The sequence below is a fragment of the Megascapheus bottae genome, chromosome 2, assembly GCF_031878675.1.
Source record: "Megascapheus bottae isolate mThoBot1 chromosome 2, mThoBot2.hap1, whole genome shotgun sequence".
Classification (NCBI taxonomy): Eukaryota; Metazoa; Chordata; class Mammalia; order Rodentia; family Geomyidae; genus Megascapheus; species Megascapheus bottae.
Window position 1 is genome coordinate 26,429,057 of NC_143510.1, and position 15,235 is coordinate 26,444,291.

Here is a 15,235-nt window from a genome sequence, read left to right on the forward strand (position 1 = left end):
GAGAAAAACCAAGGACAGTGCTCAGGCCAGGTCTAGCAAAAAATTAAAATAAAATAAAATTTAAATTAGAGCCAGGCTCCTGCCTATAGTCTTAGCTACTCAAGAGGCTGAGATCTGAAAATCCCTGTTCAGAGCCAACCGAGACAGACAACTCAGAGAAACACATCTCTAATGAACCAGCCAAAAGCCACTGGTAGCACTTAATCCATGACCAAACAAGTGAGAATGCAGGGCCCTAAGTTTAAGCTTTCGTACCAGCAAAACACACACACACACACACACACACACACACACACACACACACACAATATTTACATTTTACATAACATATTTTCCACAATTCACTACTAGTGTTTTCAAAGAAAGAATCCCATTGCTATTTGTATGAAATGAGATGATTTTTGTATTTTTTTCTTAGAGCAAAGGTGTTAGTAACAACCTTTACTTTTCCCCAAAGTTCTAGGCTGCCTGATCTTAAAAGCTGGACTCAGAGCCTTCTACCCAGGGAAGTGGCTTTATCAGCCAGCAAGCATATTCACAATTACCTTTAGCCTGTTTTCCCACTATAACCTAAAGTCAACTTCTTAGCAGTTTTCTGGAATGAAATCTGATTTCTAACAACTTATAAAAAGCTGTACCTTAATGTACCACAAGCTAACAGAAACATGTTGAATACCTACCTGGTGCATGGTAGGTATTTGTTCAGTAGAATTGGTATATGAATTCAAATAAAAGTAAACACAGCTACTAAGCCTGTTGTCCCAACCTTTTCATTTTAATCAGAATTTTCAATCCTTACATAGACCTCACATCTAAACTACTGAGTGAAACAAACTGACACATATTTACCTAACACCCAACATAACTACTAGAATAATACCAAAGTCTAACACCCAATGTAAGTACTAGAATAATACCAAAATCTCTGGATCTATTTTTTTTGCCAGTCCTGGGGCTTGAACTCAGGACCTGGGGACCATCCTTGAGCTTTATTTTGCTTGAGGCTAGCACTCTACCACTAGAGCCACAGGACCACTTCTGGCTTTTTCTGTACATATGGTACTGAGGCATCAAACTCAGGACTTCATGCATGCTAGGCAAGCACTCTACCACTAGACCATGCTCCTGGACCCCTCTGGGTCCACTTCTGAGTTCCCTCCCTATCCCTTTCCAGCATCCTCTTGACTTCCACATCAAGCCAGCCCTCTTTTGATCCCATAAATGTTTTTTTTTTGTCCCCTTCCAGTCCATGTTGACAGAACTATGAAATGTAAATAAAATCCAACAGTCTTGTACAGTTAATATACTCTTCCTGGCTTTGGGATAAGGAGTGAATTTAAAGAAAGAAAGGAAATGGACCTGCACTGAGAAGGTCAAAGAAGAGCATGGTCACAGTAATGACCATTGCAGGGTACAGCCTGTGGGTTGGGCTGGAGAGCTGAATCTCTGTTCTGCTCCCCACATCCTACTGCACAGAGCATGCTCCATTCAGTGTTCTCTCAGTAACTGGGAACAGTCTGCAAGCTGAGTTCACACTCTCCGGTCCAATTATAACACCTGTTTTTCCAAGCTACTCAGAAGATTGAGACCCGAAGGATGGAAGTTGAAGCCAGCCAGGCAGACAACCTTCTACACTCCATCACCAATTAATGAGCAAAACATCTACCTGGAGATAGCCTCAAAACAGTAGAGTAAAAAAGCCAAGTGAGAATTTGAAGCCCTGAGTTTAAATACCAAGGAACTGAGCTCAAGTGCTGGCACAAATATATGGTATTATATATATAATATATATAATATAATATGTAGTATATAATTTTAAAGTTTCCTGGGGTTACATTTTTTTTCCTCTTTTAGGACAGGATCTTGCTGTGTATCCCAGGCTGGCCTAGAAACTCACTCTGTAGCTCAAAGTGGTTTCAATCCTGTGACCCTACCACCTCAGCCTCCTGAGTGCTAGGATTATAGCTGTGCAACTATCATGCCTGGCTTGGTGACCATGTTTTTTTTAAATTAAAATTAAACTGTGTAACTTGAGGGTAGGAATGGAATAAGGAAAGATGGAGGACATCAAAGGAAGGGATGACATTGAGCAAGAATAATTGTACTCATAACCTAGCTTCTGGAATTGAAACCTCTTTGGACAATGACTTAATAAAAATAATAATAAATTCATGTTAGCATCACTGAGGTAAAACAGTTGTCCATATACTAAATAGGGAAAGAATACACCTAGAATTATTTTTTAGAAATAGTCAATTATTTTCTTTAAAAAATAATAAAGTGTGAAATTTACTCTTATTTATTTAATCAAACATTTCCAAGATAGTATCATTTCTACCTACAAAATTAATAATATTTTCCATGTTTTAAATTTAAACTCATATTAAATGAAATTAGAAATCGCCTTCCTAGTTACACAGAACATTTTAGCTGCTCAAGTCAGGCACAAATGTGTCCAGCAATCTTGACAGGTGATGTTCCAGAACCTTCTATTGAGCATCGCACAGATGCTTACAGCATCACAGTCATACCACGACACTGTTAACCATGAAATACCCCGTAAATCTCACTATCTTAAATGATGAATAAAAATGCAACTTTATGGAAAACCTTTCTCCATGATATAGATGTTCTTGAACATAAGATAAATCCCACACTGAGATACCTGATAAGAATCTCATGGACTTTCCTGTCTAGGCTTGCTTTGAACTGCAATCCTCAGATCTCAACCTCTTAAATAGGGTTACAGGCATGAGCCACTGCTCCTTGACTCAAACATTTTTTACATATTAAACCTTTATATACCCTAGCCTCCTGTCATTTTGCAAGTGGGTTTCCCAAGAAGCTAAACTTGTCAGTCAATTTTTTAGACAATACAGTCTTGAGGAAAAAATAATAAATGTATTTGTGAATTTATAATATATTCTTAATCCTGATCAGTGATGTTACAATAAGTCTAAGAAAGATTATATCTATTAAGAAGAGAATACATAGAAAAATCTGGGAGTGGTGCGAGAATTAAGAAAGGGGATATTTATAGAAACAAAAGCCATATAATGAATGATTGTTGTCCTTAATGTACTATGTTATCGCTCATCTCTTTGGCTGTCCCTTGGTTATCTCATATTCTTACAGTATTTCTCCTGGTTATCTGATATATTGTATATATGCCTATTTGGTTTTTTTTCAGTCATATAGGGAAGGGAGGAAAATAAGATGAGGGGCTGGCGTGAGGGGAGGGAAATAGGGACCAAGACAGGAGAAAGGGTATCAATGTATATGAAGTAATACACTGTCTGTCTGGCAAATATAAAGTAACCCTTATATTAATTACAATAAAAACAATTGTTAAAAAATAAAATAAAAATAACTATAAAAAAGAAAAAAAAAACCTTTATATACAACACATGTGAGTAGGGTATGTGAAACAAGCCACACTGACAATGCTGAGCTGTGCGAACTTTACTACTCCTTTATATAATTCTAAATTCCTCTTTAATCAAGCTTAGGGGACATTTTGTTTTGTTTTGTTTTGTTTTTTTGTGTTTTGCCAGTCCTGGGCTTGAGCTCAGGGCATGAGCACTGTCCTTGGACTTTCTCAAGGCTAGAGCTCTACCACTTGAGCCTCAGCACCATTTCTGCTTTTATTTTTCTACGTATGTGGTACCGAGGAATCGAACCTGGGTCTTCATGCATGCTAGGCAAGCACTCTACCACTAGGCCAAACTCCCGGCCCTTAGGGGACATTTTTAAGAAACCACATATTTATTCAACAGACTGCTACTAAATTCCCACTGTGTGTAGGCATTGGGCTAGACACCAGAAATGTGAAAAGAAACATTCTCACCCTCTTGAAATGTACAAGATTGCATAATTACAGCAGAAAAATGTGTTAATTTCTCTGGAAATTATATCATTAACCACAAGAAAATATAGTCATCTGACACTTAAAAAATAGAACCAAATCATTATGGCCACAAGTGATAGCTTTTAATGTGCAATTGTTGGGCCCGTGGATGGGCAAATAATTAGAATTACATAGAGCCTGAGGGAGGAAGTCTGCCTCTAGACAGAGCCACACCAGATGCCTGTGTCCAGTGGCACACTGTGTGCACAGACGATGGGACACCCACAGTCCCTCAAGCTGGACATGCAGAGATTAAGCACAGTAAGAACATTCCAGACAGCATTTCTGCCTGAAGGCTTAATATATTGAAGACGGTGTCCAAGTTTTAAAATGGACATTGACCAACAGATTTTCAGAATAAGGAAAGAACTACAGAGAAATGGAAGGTGAAAAGAAGATTCCAGAAGGCCCTCATCTACAGCTTCTTCAGATCTAGTAAGACCCCATCAGTTCCCATAAGTGAAACGATAAACCCAAGAGATGGGAAGGAATGTTGGCCTACAGCTAACACTGAAACCACACACAGGTAATGTATTGAAGGCATGGATGTGTTTGGCAATTAAAAAAAATAGAATTTTAATTTAATCAACTCAAGCATACCATGGATTATTTGAATAGTGATTCATCAAAAGAGTTCTGGCAATAAAGATAAACCTCAGGAATTTTATTTCTTACAAGAAATCCTATATCTCTGAATGAAACATGTTCACATTTGTTTTATCACGTAATTTAATGCAACTGTCAAATGTAGCCGATACTCTTTGAGGCTGACAAGGGAGGGAGGGAAGAAGGGAAAGAAAGAAGGAGGAAGGAAGGAAGGAAGGAAGGAAGGAAGGAAGGAAGGAAGGAAGGAAGGAAGGAAGGAAGGAAAGGAGGATAGAGTGAGGAGAATAGCCACATGTAAAATTAATGTATTAATTAATAATAAACAAAGAAAGAAAGAAAGAAGATGCCTGTTGGAAATAGGAAAGAATCACAGGGTCCTGATATGTCACGTGGGTCCTTTGGCTCATATCTATGTTGCTGGATGGTCTCAAACATCTACACTCCTCTCTATAGACCAAGACCAAAGACAGAAGCATATTGTCAAAATGATGTACACACACCAACCCATTAAAGAAGTTGTAAACCACAGGCATCTCTTGTGATAATGAAAACAGCCAATGTCTCAGACCAGCCTGCCAACTATACCCTGTTGCCATAGCAACAAGATGCAAGCAAGCATGGAGAAATCTTGTTGCCTAAGCAACAGAATCTTGGAGGGGAGGATTCTTTTTTTCTTTAAGGAAGAGCATCAAGCTGGGGAGCCATGGCAAAAGCTCTAAACTCAAGCCAGTAGGCAGACTTCAGTGTTTCATAATGCGAGAGACATAAAATATATGTTAAGGTAACAGCCCTTAACCTATTAATGGAGTCCACACAGACATTTGTAGAGCAGCACCTCTGTGAACAGGCCGTTCTGAGGAAGACAAAGATAAGCCATACATAGTCTAGACTACATAAAGCACACAGCAATAAATATTTCACTGGATAAGTTTATTTCTCTCTCTTCTTCCTTCTTCCTCCTTTCCTTCTGACTTTCCCTTTTCTCCCTCCCTTCCTCCCTTCCTTTCTGTTTCTTTCCTTTTAGATGGAGTCTTGCCATGCTGCCTGGACTGATCTTGAACTCATAAGCTCAAGGGATTTTCCATCTCAGTCTGCGACTCTACAAGCACTCCACTAGAAATAAATTTTAGGGTTTTTTTTGGTTTTGGTTTGGTTTTTTTTTTTCCTAGTTTGGGTTTTACCCAAGAAAATTTACTCTAAGTTCTAAGAAAGGGCTTTTTCAGCATTCCATTAATTAGGGTATAAGCCTGGCTTCCTCAGTCTGGGGTCACCAAAATGGAGAATGTATGCCTAAATTTCCTCTCTGAATTATCCATGGTTAAGTTCCAATTCTACAACTTGGAGGCTGCACGTCTACGTGGCAACTCTTGATTAGAGCCCTTCCTCTCGGAGATTTAAAGGGTCTTCAGGAGAGAGAGCTGTAACAGGCTTGTAGTCACTGTCGCTGATGTCATCCTCCTCACAGAAGAAAAAGAAAAATCCTACAGGATGATTTTCCATTTTTTTCTTCTTACTCTTACATGGCACTGTTGCCTTCTTTTATATTCAAATTTATCATTTAGCTTCAAGATATATTATAGGATGAGTTCCCATTTCACATTCATAAACTCAGAAAAGATATCCAGGAAAGTCTTAAACAAATTAAATCAAGCTTTGCTTGATGCCTTTTAAATAATTATAAAGGCATGTTAAACTTATCTCCTTTTAATCCAGAGACCTTGAAATCGCCTGGAAGGAAGGCATAAAGTAATTAATGCTCTCTTCTGCTTGATGTCATCTTTGATCATTATTTTTCTTAAAGTCTGTCCTTGTCTTCAATTACACATAAAGGAAGAAAGCTTGCCTGAAACCACGCTGCCCTTCCCGATGGCATGTCCCACACCTGTGCACAGCTTTGCAGCTGTTACTTTAGGCCAGGTCTGTTCACCCAGGATGTGCTTTTGTAAGCACCACCCCAAGTCCAAGCTTGCTCTGCAATAATCTGTTTCAGATTAAGCTTCTCCCACCTGCCAATTCTAGTTTAGCCAAATGATTATAAAAGATTAAATTAGTAGCTTGTCAGGAACTAAAGAAAGACTTATCAAAATAAGAGGTTAAAATGGCAGAAAAGCATATGAGAAAATTGTCATCATCCATGGTCATAAAGGAAATGCAAATAAAAACAACCCTAAGATACCACCTTACCCGAACAAGAATGGCCAAGATTTTGAACTCAGACAATGACAGTTGCTGGCGGGGTTGTGGAGAAAAAGGAACCCTACTACACTGCTGGTGGGATTGTAAGCTAGTTCAGCCACTCTGGAAAGCAGTGTGGAGGTTTCTTAAAGAACTGAATATTGACCTTCCCTACGATCCTGCCATACCACTTCTGGGCATCTACTCTGAACATCAGAACCCAAGATATGATAAAGACACCTGCTCAGCTATGTTCATCTCTGCACTGTTCACAATAGCCAGGCGATGAAAATAATCCAGATGCCCTACTGCAGATGAATGGATACAGAAAATGTGATATATATATATATATGCATACAGTTGAATTCTACGTAGCCAACAGACAAGATTAAAAAATGGCATTTGCGAGGAAGTGGATGAATCTACAGCGAATCATGTTAAGTAAATCATGGTATCCTTAAAATGTAGCTATTAGATCCAAACAGTACAAGAGCGAGGACCAATGCATACCCAATGCTATGGACATGGTATTGGAAATATAAACACAACTACATAGATATAAAAATCTATGACTCTATAGACATAATGTCTTATTACATAGATTATTATGTCTCTATGACATACAAACCCTCATCCTAATTTTAATTATGTTCTAAAATCTAAGTGCCAGTTATGGTATATAGAGTCCCTTCTTGAATACTTGTTTGTTAAATGTGTCATTTGAAATAGGATGTAAAAATCAATGTTAATAAATTCTTTAATAAAAATAAATAAATAAATAAAAATTAGTAGCTTATCTACCACCATCTCCAGTTGTAAAATATACACTTTTCTTTTGTTTTTGAAAGAGCCAACAGACACTCACTAAATTCTTATCAATTTTTTCATGGGTCTCTGAGGAAATCAGCAGGTTCTATTTTAATATAAAGTTCCCTTCACTTAGTAATACAATTGTATGTCATCATTTGCTTTTGCTATGCATCTGACTGGCATGGTTGCTTAGGCATTGTTCCAGACTTAAGTGGTATCTTACACTCAGGTAGTCCCTCCAACCCTCCTGTCCACCCCTTCTGTCTCTAGACAGTTCTGAAATCTACACCAGTAGCCTAGGGCATCAGCAGTGCTCATCCAACAATTCTGTGATGCTTAAGAGCTTAAGGATACTGGCTTTCCCATTTTCTCCCCTCTCCCTTCTTGCCTCCCTCCTTTCCTCCTGCTTTCCTTTCCTCCCTCCCAACACTGTTGCTTCAGGCACTCAGACATGCCTCCTCTCTCTTCAAAGAGAATATCCCAAGTACATCCCTTCTCCCTGTAGCTACATGTGGTCATATGAGAATGTCTCCTTAGCCTTTTCCTATTTCTTTTCTTGCCACCTTTGCAAGGACGAGAACTACCCTGGAGTATGGAGAACCCATAGGAGCCAGGACCTTGGTCCCCAGGGAACACACCTACTCTACCCCTTGACTCATGCTGAGCTCAGAGAGTGACTAGCTGGTGGTCACAGGATAGACAATGAGCAGAACTAGACCTGGACCAGGACCAGGTGGAGCATTCACTCAGCATGCAATTTGGTCAATTATAATCAGCTTAGGCAGTGGGGCTTCTAGCTGCCTCCATTTCCCCATGTTCATGGTCGCCTCTGACCACCATGTTCCAACTTAGCCACCAACTGCTCAGCTCTGCAAAGTCAAAACAAAAGAGCTCTAGGAGTGTGATTCATCCATACCTCGTTTGCGATTGTTTTTCTCCTCCCGAAGCACTGAAGCTTCTCTTTAGTATGCCTGAGACAAGAAAATAAAAGTCACTTTAAATTATTCCCTCTAGAAATCTTTTTTAAAAGATTGTACCCCTGTTAGCTGAGCAATTAAAGATATTGTAAACATCGCCCTTGTCCAAGCAAGCATTAGCTTAAACATAGTGTTGACAGATTTAAGTACTATTTTTTTCCGAAGACAAGATGGTAACCAATAAAAATTATTATTAATAGTTAATGACACATACCACCATATCATTGTCATTGTCATCCTTAAGTCTTTACCAAAAGAGCCATGTGTTCCCACATAGGAATTTAAGAGTGTATGTTTTCCTTCTTGCATCCCTTCCGCCTCACCCTACTAGCTACCAGACAGAAATAAACAACACAGAACGGCAACAACTGCTTCTAGAATTTTTTAAGCCTATTTATAAGCATGAAGTTTTTTCCTTGATGACATTTATGGCTTCTCAATTGCAAATTAAGTTAGTTTATCTACTTAGACAAAAACTAACAGGGAATAGGAGACAGAGAATTGACATTGTAATTGTCCCAGGAAATCTGTGTAGTCTGGACACCATTTTGATGGGTTAAAATTATATATTTAAAAAGACAAAGAACAGGGCTGGGAGTTTGGCCTAGTAGTAGAGTGCTTGCCTAGTATGCTCGAAGACCTGGGTTCAATTCCTCAGTACTACATACATACAAAAAAGCCACAAGTGGTGCTATGGCTCAAGTGGTAGAGCTCTAGCCTTGAGAGAACCCAAGGACAGTGCTCAGGCCCTGACTTCAAGCTCCAGGACTGCCAAAAAAGAAGACAAAGAACAGCTGTTTGCCAGTACTTTATGCCCGTAATCCTAGCCACTCAGAAGGCTGAGATCTTAGAATCATGGTTCAAAGCCAGCCTGGGAAGGAAAGTCTGTGCAATTCTTATCTCCAACTAACCACCAAAAAGCCAAAAGATAAAGCGATAGCTCAAATAACAGAGCTCTTCCCTTGAGTAAATAAACCAAGAGACAGTGCCCAGGCCCAGAGTTTCAGTCCTAGGACCAGCACCAAATAAAAAGACAAAAAACATGGCTAAATTCTTAGGTTTTCACTTATTGAGATTCTTTTATACCTCCTTTTTTGAGATTTTCATTGTTTAGTCAATAAGAGAATTATTTATTCTTCATTGATTTTGGAATAGTTCCATCTATAATTTTAAGCCCCACTGACCCACTATCTTGAAAGAATTACTTTTTCTTCACTTTTACATCTATTTTCTTTCATTTTTAGATTAGTTGAGTGCCTTTGATCCTATCTTCCCTATCATGTTTAAACTCTAAATCTATTTCTTCCTTGTTTATTCCGTATCCTCCAATTCTCAGCACCACCATTTTATTTTCTTCAAAACAAACAGGGCTGAATTTATATGTCATATTTTTCATAGTTCAAAAACATTAAGGTATTTCTTTTTTGCATTTTAAATGCAATACATAATTTTCATTAGTGCAAGTAAATTATGCAATAGCATACAATAGGTTTCTTTCTCTCTCCCCACTCCCAGCAGTGGGGCTTAAACTCTGGGTTTCCAGTACTTGCTTAGTTTACTTAAGGCTAGTGCTCTACCACTTGAGCTACAAAACCATTTTTGGCTTTTTGCTGTTTAATTAGAGATAAGAGTAGCTACGATTATAGGCATGAACCACTGGTACCTAGCTTCCTTTATAGGTTTCTAAACACTCATGAACCCATGCTGCTTCTAGTGTCCTTCAAATTGATGATCTCAGCTCCTCCTTTATTTGATGACAGATATAATCAAACAATTCCTTTGAAAGCTGAGGAAATGGGAAACCCCAGTGCTGGCTAGCTTTTGGGCTCTGCCAGACAGACAAGATATACCTGTCCCCATTAGCACTGCAACTGGAATGCAGATCATAGGTTGTGTCTGTGTGATCCCAAGCCACTAGCTGTTGGAATCCAAGAAACTTGGGAGGAAAAAAAAAAGAGGCTTACTGAATGTAGACTCTTTCAAAGGGCTTGAGCTGGAGCTGCTGAAGTTATCTGAGACGTCCAATTCATCATCCAGTTCAGAATATAAATCTGTGCATTAATAAAAAGCAAAAAGCAAATGAGCCTCAAGAATGAAAGGAGTGGTGTGCATTCATGCTGACGCCTTAGCACCTAATGTACCTTTCTCGATGCTTTCCAAGTGGAAGTGGTCATCTGACAGGATGTCCTCACAAACCCTGTCCTCCTCCTTTCCACAAGGGGCCTGAAAACCTTCCGGGGGCAGGTCTGCACTTTCTGAAAGCTCACTTTTCAGGCTGGCTGCCCCACTGCTGCTGCTACTCAAGCTTGCCTTCTCAAAGGTTTCCTAGAAAAGAGAGATTGGATTTTCAATATCCCTTCCTCAGGCCTTACTTCTTCAGAACCCAAAGTTTGTTAGAATAAATGCTGAAATGGCAAAATAGATGATAAATAGTTAATACAGAAGTGACACTAGCCATATGCATTTGCTATGAGGTCCAAACAAAAGTTAGGAAACTTTTTTCCTCCCAAGGGCCATTTTGATATTTATAGCATCATTCAAGGTCATGAAAATTATCAATATAATTGATATCTGGATCATGGATAATGGATCATGGGTAGCCAAACAGAAGCATTACATGTCTATCCTGACATATACGAAATGATTTTGAGAACCTTTGAGCCAAACGTTCAATACCTTTTATAGTCCTTAAATACAAAAAAATAAGTATTGATGCCAGGTCCTGGTGGCTCTCAACTGTAATCCTAGCTACTCAGGAGACTGTGATCTGTTCAAAGCCAGTCTGGGTAGGAAAGTTCATGAAACTCTTATCTCTAATTAACCACCAAAACCAGAAGTAGTGCGGTGGCCCAAAGTGGAAGAGGGCTAACTAGCCTTGAGCAAAAGAGCACAGGGACAGTGCCAAATCCTGAATTCAAGCCTCACAACTAAGAGGGAAAAAAAAGTAGGTGTGTAAGCTACCTCTGGATAAAAGAAAAAAAAATGGAAGTCTTGAAGATAGTCTCTCTTGAAGATAGTTCATTCATTGATGACAGTCACTGGACAAGGGCAGAGGATGATTGGACATTTTTTTTCATCTAAATGTTGGGACCATTATGCTATTATCAAAACACCACCCCAATACACACAAGTACTTATACCTGTAAAGGGATTAAAATGGCAAATAAATGTACAACTTTAGGAAATGGAATGTGGATGCTGTCATCTTTTTCAAGAAAGACATCATTTGTGGAGTGTGGGGAGGAAGTAACTGCATCTCCAAGGACTAGGCAGACATATTCTTCTACCAATATGGCAACAAGGAGAACACAATAAAAATCAGGCAATAAAATGTCACTGCTATGAAAATCACCATTATTACAGAACACACTTCCTCTCTTTGTGTTCCTTGAGGCATAATTCTGTTTAGTTCAGTTTTGCTCATTATAATGTAATTTTTTGTATGTGCAGCAGATCATAACACATTTTTAGTTCAGTAGTAATTCTAACAGTAACAAACTGGTGTTGCTCGAATTAACTGTGACAGTAAGGAATTAAGAGAGTCTGTTTTATTAAAAATGGTGCAATTTTTTTAAATTACCCACAAGGTTGGTTTTATAAGGAGAAAGAAAAAAAAGTAAGAAAGAAGTATAAAACATTACATCAGCCATATCTTAACTTGTTTAAAACTATAAAAAATACATATTTCTTCTATGTTCTGAAATATTCATATTCTACTAGCTAAATCTTTACCAGTCTCTTCTGCTTGCTTGTTTACTTAATGACTGTCCTTAAATACATAAATTTAGAGCTTCCAGGAGCAACAGCAAATCTATCCAGCTGAGGTGACAGTGACCAACAAAAACCACATTCTCTGCTTTTCATGGATGTTAGCACAAAGGAAATTCAAAGTTGGAAACATCACTGACTACATTCCTGGACATAAATTTGTCCCTAAAGTTTCTTTACAACTCAGCCAGTGTGCTCAGATCACTCCAGGATTCCCACAGACAAGGCCTTGAGAAGGATCTGGCCCACCTCAGCAGATGCAGCAAGCGGCTCCCCAGGCCTCCTCTGACTGGAAACCTTGGCTTTGCCATGCCAAGAGGTGGGACAGAGCCTACTTCAGTGTCCCCATGGAGGCTGAGGGGGTTCCAATGAAGTGTTTGGATAATACCACGGCCCAATTTCTCTTGGGAATTCCAAATTCTTTCTCTTCTTCTCACACTGCCTACGTCAAGTGAGAGCAATAAAGTTACTAGAAAAATTGGCATTGGAGAACCCTAAAAACAGCTATGTTTTTAAGCTATATGACAAGGGAAAATTCTCTTCTGAGTTTAGATTCACTTATTATTCAATGGTGAACTTAAGTATCCACACAGAGCTAAAAAAAATGTATTACCATGATGCAGCTACGATGTGATCATAATACTCTTCATTAGAACTTAGTTAAAGCATGAGAAAATACAAAGATAAATAACCTAGAGAATGGATCTACCATTGGAAATGTGTCACTATCCCCTTATTTACCTCATACCAAAAATGGACAGATGAGCTGGGTGCCTGCAACCTAGCTACTCAGCAGGCTAAGATCTAAGAATCACAGTTCAAGGCCAGCTTGGGCAGGAAAATCTATGAGAACTTTATCTCTATTAGCCACAAAATAATGCAAAAGTTGAGGTGTCACTAAGATGGTAGAGCACCAGCCTTAAGCAAAATAAAGCCAAAGAACAACAACCAGGCACTGAGTTCAAACCCCAGTACTCACCAAAACTAAAAAGGATTGGTACGTTATTTGTTATTCTTAGTGTAAATACAGGGTTTGGGTATTTATTTTTGAAAATTACAACCCTACTAAAGGGAACAAAAAAGTGGCAAAATCTGGTAAAATCTGTTAAAAATATAGAAGATATGATCTACAACAGCACTGCTGACTGTCATGATTTCAAGACTGAAGACTCATGTGAATACATCAGAATGTACATATCAGTCTTCCCAAAAGCATTTCAGATGAAGCCAGGATAAAAGAAACAAGGCACAGAGAGCCACCAAAAAGGAAATTTTTAGTCCATTCAAACCTGGACTTCTTAAAACCAACAAATGCAAACTGAAAACCTGCAATGCTTAAGGCATTAAGGAGTGTAGCTTCCAACATGAGTGTTTTATCAACATGCATGAACCCCACAAATCAGAACCCCACTCACTGTTTGATTTTGAATAGAGAAGTAGATAAAGAGAGGTTGCTTTTCTTTGCAAATGCACTAAATGCCCGCAAAGAAAAGCAGTTGTCATCATCACTGGCTTGACCACTGACCAATATTCTCCTCACCAACATCCCTACTCCTGGCTCTCACAGTACATCTGACAATTAATGTCAACTGTAATTTGCTCAAAAGTCCTACCACCTGAGTCTCTGCCATGAAGGCTAGCATCCTCACCTTCTTCTTTCTTTTCTTATAGGTGTCCTGATAGTCTTGGAGCTTGGCAGCCATGCTTCAACCTCAAGATCTTTGCACATGTTGCTTTACCAATGCTATACTCCAAAAATTGTCCCTCTACCCAAATGTCCTGCAATTATTGAATCTATACTTGGTACCCGTCTTTAAAACATCCGGTGCCTCTATCTGCTTATCACCTTGCCTTCTTTTACTTTTCACTAGAGCTCTTAAATATAGCTTTTATTTATGTATTGTTTGTCTCCCCTAACTATGAAATTGTTGATCAAGGGGCCAAGACAGTCCCCAGAAAAAGAATTCAAGACTCAATAGATTTTGATAATTTTTTTAAAAATTAAAGATTTTCTCTGTGTTAAAACAAAGGGTAAAAAGTTCATTTTTGTATAATTATTTAGGAAATTAACAAGCTGTTTTAAAGCTAGTAGGGAAATAGAAAATACCTCAAATAGTCAAAAGAAACTTGAACTAAGTTGGAAGACTGGCGCAACTTGGTTTTAACACTAAGGAAACAGCTACAAATCCAAGAATACAGTTCAGTGAGACAGAACAAGTACATAAGATCTATTATATACTATGGTAACTATATTTTTTAAACTACAATAATTAAAACTTTAATATTTGCCAAGTACAATAGTCTGAAATCTAAAGCTAAGGTTTGAACCCAGCCCAAGCAAAAAAATGAGATTCTTAGCTCCAATTAACTACCACAAAAATACAGAAATGAAGCTGTAGCCCAAGTGGTAGAGCACTAGACTAAAGCAAAAAAAAAATGCTCAGGGACAATGCCCAGGCCCTGAGTTCAAGCCCCAGAACCAGCACAAAGAAAGAGTAGGAGGAAGAAGAAGAGGAAGAGGAGGAGGAGGAGGAGGAGGAGGAGGAGGAAGAGGAGGAGGAGGAAGAGGAGGAGGAAGAGGAGGAGGAGGAGGAGGAGGAGGAGGAGGAGGAGGAGGAGGAGGAGGAGGAGGAGGAGGAGGAGGAAAGGTTTTTTTTTCTTTTTTGTCAATCATGGGACTTGAACTCTGGGCCTGGGCATTACCTCTGAGCTCTTCAGCTCAAGGCTACCACCCTACCCCTTGAGCCACAGCAGCACTTCCAGTTTTCTGATGGTTAATTGGAGACTTAATAGTCTCAGGGACTTAATAGTGCCTGACAGGCTTTGATCCTTAGATCTCAGTAACTAGGATTACAGACATGACCCACCTTGTCAGGCTTAGGAAAAGTTTTTTATAGGTCAATATACAACTACCTATGACCCTGAAATTCTATTCCTAGGTGTTTATCTAAGAGAAAATATATCCACAAAATGTCTTACATGAGAAAGTTCA

The 15,235-nt window shown here is 38.8% G+C and overlaps 1 protein-coding gene across 6 annotated transcripts in view; it reads right to left on the bottom strand.

Annotated features, from left to right (window-relative positions):
- The window catches only part of Nek10 (NIMA related kinase 10), a 134,265-nt gene that overhangs the window by 35,781 nt on the left and 83,249 nt on the right, over positions 1–15,235 (bottom strand). For all 6 annotated transcript variants that reach the window (XR_016533408.1, XM_090322485.1, XM_090322467.1 and 3 more), the window contains 3 exons: positions 10,617–10,800; positions 10,440–10,526; positions 8,415–8,469 (listed from right to left, as the gene is read on the bottom strand). Coding sequence is in view for 5 of the 6 variants with exons in the window: in XM_090322485.1 (XP_090178611.1) it covers positions 8,415–8,469; positions 10,440–10,526; positions 10,617–10,800 (326 nt within the window). In the remaining variant the exon portion in view is untranslated. The remainder of the gene's footprint in view (positions 1–8,414; positions 8,470–10,439; positions 10,527–10,616; positions 10,801–15,235) is intronic.